General features: G+C 54.1%; 1 protein-coding gene across 4 annotated transcripts in view; it reads left to right on the top strand.

The window, feature by feature from the left end:
* Nucleotides 1–10,803, top strand: part of HNF4A (hepatocyte nuclear factor 4 alpha) — a 29,646-nt gene that overhangs the window by 11,737 nt on the left and 7,106 nt on the right. The window contains exons 1-5 of one of the 4 annotated variants that reach the window (NM_001030855.2): nucleotides 1,670–1,905; nucleotides 5,189–5,363; nucleotides 6,503–6,597; nucleotides 8,627–8,733; nucleotides 10,328–10,483. In NM_001030855.2, the coding sequence (NP_001026026.2) occupies nucleotides 1,791–1,905; nucleotides 5,189–5,363; nucleotides 6,503–6,597; nucleotides 8,627–8,733; nucleotides 10,328–10,483 (648 nt within the window). In that variant the 5' untranslated portion in view covers nucleotides 1,670–1,790. Of the gene's footprint in view, nucleotides 1–1,669; nucleotides 1,906–5,185; nucleotides 5,364–6,502; nucleotides 6,598–8,626; nucleotides 8,734–10,327; nucleotides 10,484–10,803 lie in introns of those variants that run through there. The other 3 variants (NM_001396805.1, XM_025142195.3, NM_001396806.1) reach the window with 3 other exon arrangements.

Genomic DNA, 10,803 nt, shown 5'->3' with positions numbered 1-10,803 from the left:
GCACATATTTGACCAAGTGTCTGTAGCATTTATCTAATCAAAGGGATCACTGTGGCCCGAGCAGGGCTGGGACGGAGGTCCCTGGGATGAGGCCACCTCGGGGCTGTGCTCTGCCTCACCACCTCCACCCTGGTGCACATTATTACAACAATTTTGGCTCAGGGCTGGTGCTGCCAAAGGGAAGAACCATTGACCCCACAAGCGTAGAGGGGCTGTCTTCCCTGCAGAAAAGGATCACTTACTGCCAGCCCCAAATAAGAAATGAGGAGCTTTCCCTTGCTCTCTGCTTTGCTCCTGCAGATCTGTAGCCTTAAGGTGAAAGCACTCCTTGGAAGTGGTACACGATGCTCTTAGGAGGCAGGGACTGCTTGAACAATCCTCAGTGCTCCTAAACGTGATCAGCAAATCACTGCACCAAAGGCACGTATCGCTGCGGGGCCAGGGACCTCAGGGCCACACTGTGCCTAGGAGGGCTCGGGGAGCCAGGGCTGTGCTGGTGCACTGAGAAGCACAAACACAAGCAAGTTTGGAGCCCAAATTGGCAGCGGTCACCTGGTGCCGATTGTGAAATCAAGGGGATGTTTTCAATGCAGAGCGAGGCGATGCTGAATCATTAATTGCTTGTTTTCCCGTGCCATCCAGACGACGCCGTTGGGTAATCAATTAAATCTCGCATTGTCATGTGGTGCAAATTGCACTGAAACTTGTCAGCCCTGCAGAGGGCAAGCAGGAGGCCCAGACTGCTCCTAGACAGGCAGGAGGGAAGCAGGAGCCCTGACGCTCACTGCTGCTCGGTGGGGCTCTGACACAAGGCCCTGGTGATGCCAGCAGGCGTGATGCAGCAGAGAGCTCTGCTTAGCTGAATTCATAGAAGGAAAAAAATCATGCTGCGGTGTCAAGCGCTGCTGAGCCATAAAACACCCAATGAAACTTTTAAGAGGCCAAAGCCAGGCCAGGGTGTGCCTGACAGCGGGCAGCCCATTGCCAGGACAGCACAGCCCAGCTGTGCCCAGCGCGCCCCGCCAGCCCTGGTCATCCTTTCACTGTCCCCTCCATTGCGTGCCTGGCACTCAGGCAAACCCTCACCCCAAAGGTTGTTTGGGCACAGCTCAGGAGCGGGACCTGTTTATGGGGCATTCAGCCCCTGTAAAACTGGGTTTATAGGGAAGTAAAATGAGTCCTACGTTGTTACTTTGCATAGCAACGTGTAAATCGCAATGCGGGCGCTGACCTTCCCTGGGAGGGAAAGGGAGAGGAAGGGAAATGCTTTGGGAGGGAGGGAGCGAGAAAAGGAGGGATCGGGAGCGAAGGCAAAGAGGGGAACGCGGAGGTAGGAGTGGGGTGCAGCCTTGTTCCCCGGGCAGGGATTTTTCCAGCCTTCCCACCAGCAGCACAGCCCAGCATCAAGGTCAACAGCCCCACAGAGGTGTTCCCTGAGTGGTGAGTGCTTCTCCCCGTGTGTTCCTGGGAGCTGGGATCAGCACAGCGCCTCGAGATGCAATCATAAACAGTCAACAAGAATCACTGCTGCTCCACCAAAAGAAAAAAAAAAAACAAAAAAAAAACCCAACAGCCGTGCAGCGTTAGCAGTGGGTGAGATGATTAAAGATTAACCCCCTGCCTCCACCCCTCTGAGCAGTATAGGCCTTGAGGCTCAGCAAATCCTTTCAGAGAAATATTTGAAATAAAAGACAACAGATAGGGGACGCAGCGAAGGCAGAGAGAGGCAGCGGGGCCAATAGCCTCGGACAAGGGAATCGGCACGACCTGGCCCGTGTTTGCCCATGATAATGCGCCTTTCCAAAGCCCTGATAGACATGGAGATGGCCGATTATAGCGCGGCGCTGGACCCGGCGTACACCACCCTGGAGTTTGAGAACATGCAGGTGCTGGCCATGGGCAGCGGTAAGTCCCCTCCGGCGGCGATGGGACCAGCCGTGCTGCAGGGGGACGTGTCCCCAGGGCGGTCACTGAAGGGCCTGGGGAGGGCGGGGGGCACGGCGGGGGTCCTGCTGCCCCCAGAGGGAAAGCGAGGTGGCAGAGAGGTGCCCTGGAGCCTCGGGGATGGGATTTGTGGTCCTCGGCAGCCTTCAGCCTGAGCTGAGGGCAGAGGGGTCTGGCCACTGCCAGGCTCCCATGGAAAGGAAAAAAAGAACTAAAAGTGCCAACCAAACGCTACCTGTGGCTCAGCAAAAAGCCTGCTCTGGGGCAGAAAGAGCTGTCCCTGTCCCTGTAGGAGCAGCTGTGGCTGGATCTTCCCAACAGCAGAAAGCTACCTGGTGCCTGACCAGGGTGCATATCATCCCAAAATGCCACCCAAGGGCTGCCCCAGGGCTGCTCTGAGGCCACGGCCCCGCAGTGCTGCTGTGCAGGGGGAGCACAGGGCCTGCAGTGCTGCAGGGGCAGGGGGTGGCCCCGGCTGGAAGGGAGACAGCAGCCCTGGGTAGGGGGAGATGAGCCCCCTCAGCAAGGTGGGATCACATCGAACCCACTAGGATTTGCAATAGCGGCCCATCCATTTGGGGACCAAGGATTCCCCTTGATCAAATGCCCAGCGATAACAGGAGGTTCCTCTCCAAGTCCCCCTAAGGTGTCTCTAAATACACAGTTAATGACTAAACTAAGCATGCTGCAGAAAGTGACCCCCAGGCCCTTTCCCCCCTCTCTCCATGTCACCCCTTTCCCACAGGGCAGTACCAGCAGCACAGCTTTCCCTGGGACGAAACTCCACTCCCCACGGAGCTGAAGCTGCACATCCCCCTGCCCAGGGCTGCCTCTACCTACCCCAAAGCCACCCCTTAGCCCCACCAGCGAGCAGCAGGACCTTTGGGATGGGGCACAGCTCTGCTCCCAGCAGGGAGAAGCCAGGGGAGCTGCCCTGCACAGGGGCTGTGAGCTGCGCTCTGCTGGGTCTGGGGGTACTACAGGACTAGCTCGGGCACAGTGCCACATCCCACAGCCTACGGGCAGATGTGCCAGCTGGGTTATGGGGCACTGGCTCTGCTCTGCATGTGCCCAGCGCCTGACAGGGGGCAGGTCCCACACAAATTAACTACAGCTCCAAATGAATGGCCATTAAACTCACTTCACCACAGCAGCCAGGAGTCCACGTTTCTGGCATTATGAAAGTAAGCTTAATTGTAAAGTTATCCATTAAGAAATCATTCCATTAGACCAAGAGGGTGTGATTTCTTTGGTAACTTCTTTACCTGTTAGCAGCATGATACACACGCTGCCAGGAGGGATTTATGTGAGCTGTCACAGACAGATGAGCACAGCGACTGGACACGGATTGGCTCTGTTTTCCTCTCTGTTGCAAAGTTCTATGTCTAGATGGAACTGAAAACCTAACTTTCTTCCTGGAAGAAGCATCATCCAGCTGAGCCCTCGGGATGCAGTCAGAGGACGGATGTGGGAGGAAAGCTGCTCGCTCTGCCCTGCAGGAGTGAGGGACACATGGGCCTGGCACTGAGGAGCAGAGGAAGGAGCCTCCTGAGCTGGCACAGAAACACAGCTCCTCAGCCCTGCGGTACAGCAGGGTGTGCCAGGCCCAGAGAGAGCAAACTGTGACTCAGGAGAGCAATAGAGGAGGGACGTGAGGAATGAGAAAGAAGGCAGGCAGGGAAATGAGAGCGGCTGCCAAAGCTGGAGGAGATGCCCTGCATGAGCTCACTGCCAGGATCACAGCACGCACTGCAGGTCACTTGTACCCACATACCTGCAACGAGGGACAGCGTGAGGAGGCTGTGTACCTCCTGCTGCAGAGCCCACTGCAACCTCTTTCCTGCTAAACAGAAACTAAAGTTGAAGCCCTACACCTGATATACTACCTTAGCCCTCTCCAACACACAGGCCCCAGCCAGCACAGGCAGCCCCCCATCTTGGCACCAGCCCTCTCAGAGCACCTATCCCTCTGTAGCCCCTCTCTGATGGGAGCCAGGTGGGAGCAGCTGCAGCCCTGCTGGGTAAGCATTAACTGCATCCCTGCCAAACCCAAAGGGGGTGTGGGGAGGGAGAAGGTGAGAGGGGAGATGAGGAGCACTGAGCTGTTCCCCGTAGCCTTGGGGAGGTCAGTGCTCACCCCTCAAAGTGACTGCCAGACCCTCAGAAGCACAAGGTGAACGTTCTCTGGGAGCCCCGTTGGTTGTGCAATGCCCAGCTGTGTGCTATGGGATGCAGGCTGGGTCATGAGCAGTGCCTGCGAGGTCCTCTTGGTGATTCTGCCATGCTCTGAGCCTCTGCTGGCCTGCTGATCTCCACTACTGTCCTTCGAGGGGGCTGTTGGGATGGATGTACTCTGGTATTAAAGTCTCAGAAGGTTTCTATGGCTTTGTAGATCCTAGGTATCATTTGCAAATGGGATTTCCTCTGAGTCCCATGCTGATACAAGAAAATGTGCTTGGGAGGGGACAATTAGATCAACTGAATAACGAGCTGATCCCTTCAGCCTTGAGATTTGTTTGGCTTGCTGGAGGGATTTTAGCATAGGGCTTGTATGGTTTTGAGCCTTTCAGGTGTTCTCTCCTACACAGACTGCTGCAGTTCCCTCCTCTCCCAAAAACTACACATGCCAGACCCCTTACAGCTTGTAAGGACTGCAGGGTGCATCTCATGTCCCATTCTCTGGGAGATACCCAGCATAGAGCTTTCTCCATGTTATAGTGCTGTCCTTTCTGGGCTGGCTCAGTCAGTCCTCGCTTGCACAGTTAGTATTTGCCCACGAGTTCTCCAGCTGAAGCCATCTGCAGTTGTTGTGCACTGATAGCCTCCTTCACCCGAAGCCTCTTTCAGGGCCATAACAACACCACCTTGCTAACAAACCAGCAGCTCACCCCGAGCTGTAAACCCTCAGCCCTGACTGCACCAACACGTTCTCTGGCCATGCTGCAGAGGCCCAAAGCATCTGCAAATCCCCCAGGAATTTTGGCTGTGCTTTGTGACAGCTGCAAATGGGTTTCTGTGTAGCCTGAAGGCATTGCTGGAGTCACGCCTTTGGGAAGAGCTGCTCGCCCTGGCACACCAGCAGCACTGGCACATTGGAGATGCAATGACTTAGGACACCCAAAGCACCCACCACTTCGTATGAACTGCTGCAACTGCCCGGTTCTTTAGGAAATCACTGGAAAAGGAGCTGGGAGATGTTAGCTGTCTGTCTCACTGTGTTCTCGCCGTGTCCTTTCCCAAGCAGACACATCTCCATCAGAGGCAGCCAACCTCAACACCTCCAACAGCATCGGGGTGAGCGCACTGTGTGCCATCTGCGGGGACCGCGCCACAGGGAAGCACTACGGGGCTTCCAGCTGCGATGGCTGCAAAGGCTTCTTCAGGAGGAGCGTGAGGAAGAACCACATGTACTCCTGCAGGTAAGGACAGAGGGGGACAAAACAGCCCCCAGGAGCTGTGCAGCAAAGCTGAGTGCTGCAGAGTGGCCCTTCATCCTCTCTGTATCCTCCAGTGTCTTCCCTGACCTCGTCCACTGGCTGGAAAGAGTCAGAGGCACGGAACAGCTCTTGCTCTGACACTTCTCTGGCAACATGCTGGTAATGCACAGTGCCCATCTCTGCGTGTCCCATGACAGGATAGGACAAGCATGTTGCCCATACCATTCACACACTGTACCTTGTGCTGCTAGCACAAGGCCTTCGGCTCTGCCAGAGACTGTGACATGCTGCTTGCTGCTCTGAGCAGCTGAGACTGAGAGGTCTGCAGTGGAAATCAAGAATCCTCAGCTCAGAGTGTCAGAATACTCTTGACTTTTTGTGTGATCCACTCCTGACAGCCACTTGGTGAGCTTAGAGATCACTCTAAAACTCCGAGCAATAAGCTCTGGACTTAGCAGTGCACGTGAAGCACACGGTTGCTTGCAACCCCGGGCTGTTTAAGCTGTCTGCCCAGGAAGCCCCCCTTCCCACAGCTCCAGTGGGAAAAGCCAAGGCTCCCAGTTCTCCTGACACCAGATCTTCTATGACAGTGCTTAAAGATCTGCTTTCTGGCATCCATGTGAGCAAATCTTAGCTTGGGGCTTTCAAAAGCGTGTTACAAACAAGCCTTTTCAGAGCTACAGAACTCTGCATGGCTGGGAGCCCTGTCATAGATCTATATGCCTTTGTCTTTGCAAGCTTGATCAATCAGCAGCAAATTAGAGCATATTTGCAAGTGAAATTCATGCTGCAAATGGCTACCAGGCTTATGCTGCATACAGGAGATCCGTGTAATGCACCGTCATCTGCAATCGATGCGGTGATACAAGTGGGTAGGGAAGGAGCTGGGTGCTTGCCATCTCCTCTCTGAAGCACGGGCGGCTCAGAGCTGTTTGTGTGCCAGTGATGCCGTCCAGAGGTCAGCAGGAACCTCCTGGAGCCAACACTGCCTTGGAGAGATGTGGGGACTTCAGCCCACTTCTGCCCCTCTCCTCTCCTCTCCTCTCCTCTCCTCTCCTCTCCTCTCCTCTCCTCTCCATAGGCTCAGTCTCGCTGCTCCTCACACCTCTGTTTCTCCCCAGGTTTAACAGGCAGTGTGTGGTAGACAAAGACAAAAGAAACCAGTGCCGATACTGCAGGCTTAAGAAGTGCTTCCGAGCAGGGATGAAGAAGGAAGGTGGGTGCCTTCCCCTCCCTGCCCTCAGCACAGACCAGCCCTCCCTCATGGCAGTGCAGGGAGATGTTGGCTGTTGCCATGAGCCCTATGCAGGCCCAGCTGCCCACTTCAAGCTGTACAGAGCCCTTGCACTCGGTTAAGCTTCCCAGCAAAGCATGCAGGCCTTGTGCACTCTCAAACTCAGTTCCAGGGGCCCTATTCAGATGCCAGCAAAGACAAAGCCAGGAGGGAGCCACAGGGCCGTGCCCATGTCCCAGGACTGCCCCCTCATGTACCCACAAGTCACATCCACAGCTTTCAGCTTGCTCACACCGAGATGCACGAAGCTCAGAAGAGGCCTGAGTCATTCAGAAGCACTTTGGGAGAATTGCTGTGTCACCTACAAATCCATGTCTGGACAGGTGACTCCAGCACAGCATGCAGCAACCCTTTTGTCCCTCCGTTTGCTCATGTGCATGTAGGTCCTTGTGGGCTCTATGCAGAGAGCTGAGTTGTATCTGATACATCAGCCACAGCAGAAAGGACCCAAGAAAAGGTGAAGCATTTCAGTTATAGCTCTATCTGGGCTTGCATGGCCCAGGTGACCCCACAAACCTCCCTGCAGCTCTGCTTCTGCAGTCTCCCAGGTCCCCACAGCCCAGACACGGTGGAGCTAAATTCAGTCCCTGTTCAGCTCGCAGCAGCACTCAGCCTAGCAGGGACACCTGGGGCTGCCAGTGGCACTGTCAGCAGCCATGCTGGTGGCCCCACTGGTGGCCCTGCTGGAGGAGAGACAAAAGTCCTGCCCCAAGGCTGCCGGCCTGTGGGAAGGCCTCTGAGCAGGAACACTTCTCCCCTATTACAGTAGATGAGGTGTTGCAAGGAACTGTGCTTGACTTTCCTTTAGAACACAGGAATCCTCCTCTCCCCGCAGAGCCCGCTCATCCCATGCCCGGAGCTTTGCTGCTGTCTGTTAATATTCAATAGAAGTTACATTAGGTGCATGACCAGCTAATACTGAGCAAACATTTGGAAAACATCATGGCGTGACTGAACTCGGGGGCCTGCTACTGATAACAAGCAGCATAACCTTGAGAGCTCCTATTTACAGCCGCTGACTGCAGGGCTTTGCTTCTGGCCCAGCCTCATTATTGCTTTTTATCAGGCAGATTTATACATTGAGAACGTATCAATCCACAGAGCCGCCGGCCTAAAGCAGAGACTGTTCTGTTTCCCCTGCCATCGATCAATACCTTGTTTGAGCAGATGGCTTTGGGTGACTGCCTTGGCCATGGTGAGTTACAGCCAGCCCGCAGCCCCGTGGCGCAGAGAGGCAAATTCTGCTCTTCAGCATTGCTGCTGCTTCAGCCTCATGGCCCAGGCCCTCCTCTAGAGCACACCAAGCAGGGAGGCATGCTGGGCTCATACCTGCCTGGGACTCTCTACATTAAGGTATAAGGGCGCTCTGTGGCTCTGCATAGATGCATAGGAGCTATTCTGCATTTCCTTCCTTACTGAAGCTGAGAGAGAAGTTTGCAAACTGCACCTATGCAGCACAGAAGCTTCCCAAATGCAGCTCACAGATGTTGCAAAGACAGACAAAACAGCCTTACAGATACCTGGCAGCTTGATTTCACACACAAGCTTTGGGCTGCATGCGTGAGCAGGGCCATACTCCCAGCCATTCCCTTAAGAAACAGATTCCATACCTTGAAATCAAAATACTGAGAAACGGATCCCTCGAGATGAAACTCTCCCATTGAACTCTGCAGGTTTTGAGCCAAGGGCTGAGGTTCCGAAACATCCCAGTGCCCACAAAGCCAAGCACAGGCAATGTGAAAAAGAACAACCAAACGTAGGCAGCTCCCGCGGGCATCACGTCACAAAGCAGACACAGCTGCACCTTTGCCTTGGCAGGCAGGGAAGCTAGGAAACTGCAGCTCAGGAAGTGGTCCAAAGCCTTGCAAAAGGGAAGGCTGTAGGGCTCTGATAGCTTTTGCTGTGTGTTTCCACAAACAACCTGCAGCTGTGCCAAAATCCTCTCTTGCAGCTGTACAAAATGAACGGGACCGAATCAGCACCCGAAGATCAAGTTACGAAGACAGCAGCTTGCCCTCCATCAACGTCTTACTGCAGGCAGAAGTCCTGGCACAACAGGTACCTCTTTTTTCCTCTTTGGCCAACACAAAGCATCAGGCACTAGGGCTGCCGAGTAGCTCTGACCCAGCAGAGTCTTCAAATTACCACCTCCTTTCTAAGCAACTTATCTGCCAACTCAACACTGGTTTTTCAAAGGCATCTGTTACCTGAAACCAGCCCTTCAGTGCTCCTGGGACTGTGCTGCAATAATAGCCAATGGTCTGTTCTGCTTTGGGGAGTCTGCTGGAAGAGAACTGGGCAGTGACTGCAATCCAAGGAGCTTTGGCCTTGCACAGGCAGCCTCCCTTCCCCAGTGCCTGTCAGGAACTCCTGGTTTCTGGTTGCCTGCAGTTCCACAAGCAATTGGTTTCGTGCTTCTTTTTCTTTAATGTAGATATTCTTTCCAGCGTTTGCTTGAAGTTCCTGATTTCCACAAACATACTGCCAAAGCTCACTTCCTAGAGCATTCACTGAATGGAAAACAACTATTTAGGAATCCATCCCTTTGTCCTCATGAAAACAAGGATGGGTTCAAGCTGGAGTGGCGGTCCATGTTCATGTGGCCCTGCAGACAGCCCCCAGGACAGGGCTCAGTGCTAGGCATGGCTGTAAGGACACCCCCTTCAAGGAGGGATATACCAGAAGGGCTGCAGGCCAAGCCTTTGCAGCAGTGGCACATCCAAGCTCATCCCGTGTCTCACTTCATCCTACACAGGTCCTAATGTATTTACATACCCTCTGAAAATAACATTGGTGCTGCTCCCAGAGAGGTGAGATCATGGGGTCTCGAGCCGCCAGACCTACAAGGGATGGGCATTCCTGGGGCCCCGAGCCCTGCAGTGACACGAGGCGGAGGGTCAGCGGGGTCTGCTGATAAACCTACAGCGACTGACAAACCTAGGGGAGCTGTCGCTCTCCCACAGAGCACAGATACATTCATTAAACAAGGCAGACTCCAGCACGCTAACGGATAACTTTTATATGCCTGGCTAATTAGAACAAGATACTGCTGAGGAGCTGTTTTCTCCACGATCTTGGGTCACTCACTCAGAGGGTTTTATTTGCTAAGCCTTCCGGGGCTCTCTGATTAGGGTAATACATGGTGAGATTTTTACAATCTTATTTATTCAATAATAGCTCTAGAGCTGGAGAGCTTCCAGGTAACGCAACCTGAAAAAAAACCTCGGGTGGCATTTGGACTCCATTTCCTTAGGGAGGTGGCAGGGTCTGAGCTGGCAGGAACAGGACAGGAAGAGCTGATGTTGTACATGAGCAGAGAGGGCAGGCGGAGGGCAGTGACGGGGTTGAGTTAATTGCTTACAGAAGCATGAGGATGAAGTAGTGACGAAGGGCACGTTGTCAGATGAGCTGGGTGACCAGCTATGCGTGGGAACGGGGCAGGAAGCTGAGATGTTCTTCCTCGGAGTGATGGTACTTGCAGAGCTCTTAGGTTTGTCCTCAGTGTGTGAAATGCCCCCATTTGCCTCTGCGATCACAAATAATTCTCAGTGCAAAAACATCACTGCTGGGGCCTGCTAAACACAGCACCCAAACCTTCCCAGGCCTGGGATTTGTCTGTGCTCCTGCTGAGGGATCCTTTCCCTCTTCCCAGATATCATCCCCAGTCCTCGTGATGAACGGAGACATCCGAGGGAAGAAGATTGCCAACATCGCCGACGTGTGCGAGTCCATGAAGCAGCAGCTGCTGGTGCTGGTGGAGTGGGCCAAGTACATCCCTGCGTTCTGCGAGCTGCCCCTGGACGACCAGGTGAGCCCTGGCCCCCGCCTCGCCCTGCCCCGCCGATGGCATCAGGAAGCAAAACGAGGGCTGAGACCTTCAAAGAAAATGAGCATTGTTTGCTCCGCTGGGGTGAGCGCCGGGCTGATTGGGAGCAGCATCCATACAATGGCACTGCAGGCCGTTTGATGTGGGACAATCAGCCCATGAGCACAGTGGTGATAACAGCCGGCCCAAGTTAGGTACACAATCAGGTGTGCGTTTTGTATGGATCTGCCAGTCAATTGTTTATTAATTATGGCTTGTGCAGAGCTTTGAAAACCTAAGGCGCTATACAAGATGATGTGGGT

This window comes from Gallus gallus, chromosome 20, assembly GCF_016699485.2.
Source record: "Gallus gallus isolate bGalGal1 chromosome 20, bGalGal1.mat.broiler.GRCg7b, whole genome shotgun sequence".
NCBI lineage: Eukaryota > Metazoa > Chordata > Aves > Galliformes > Phasianidae > Gallus > Gallus gallus.
Note: the sequence above shows the minus strand (reverse complement) of the source record. Positions and strands in the feature narration are given on the sequence as shown.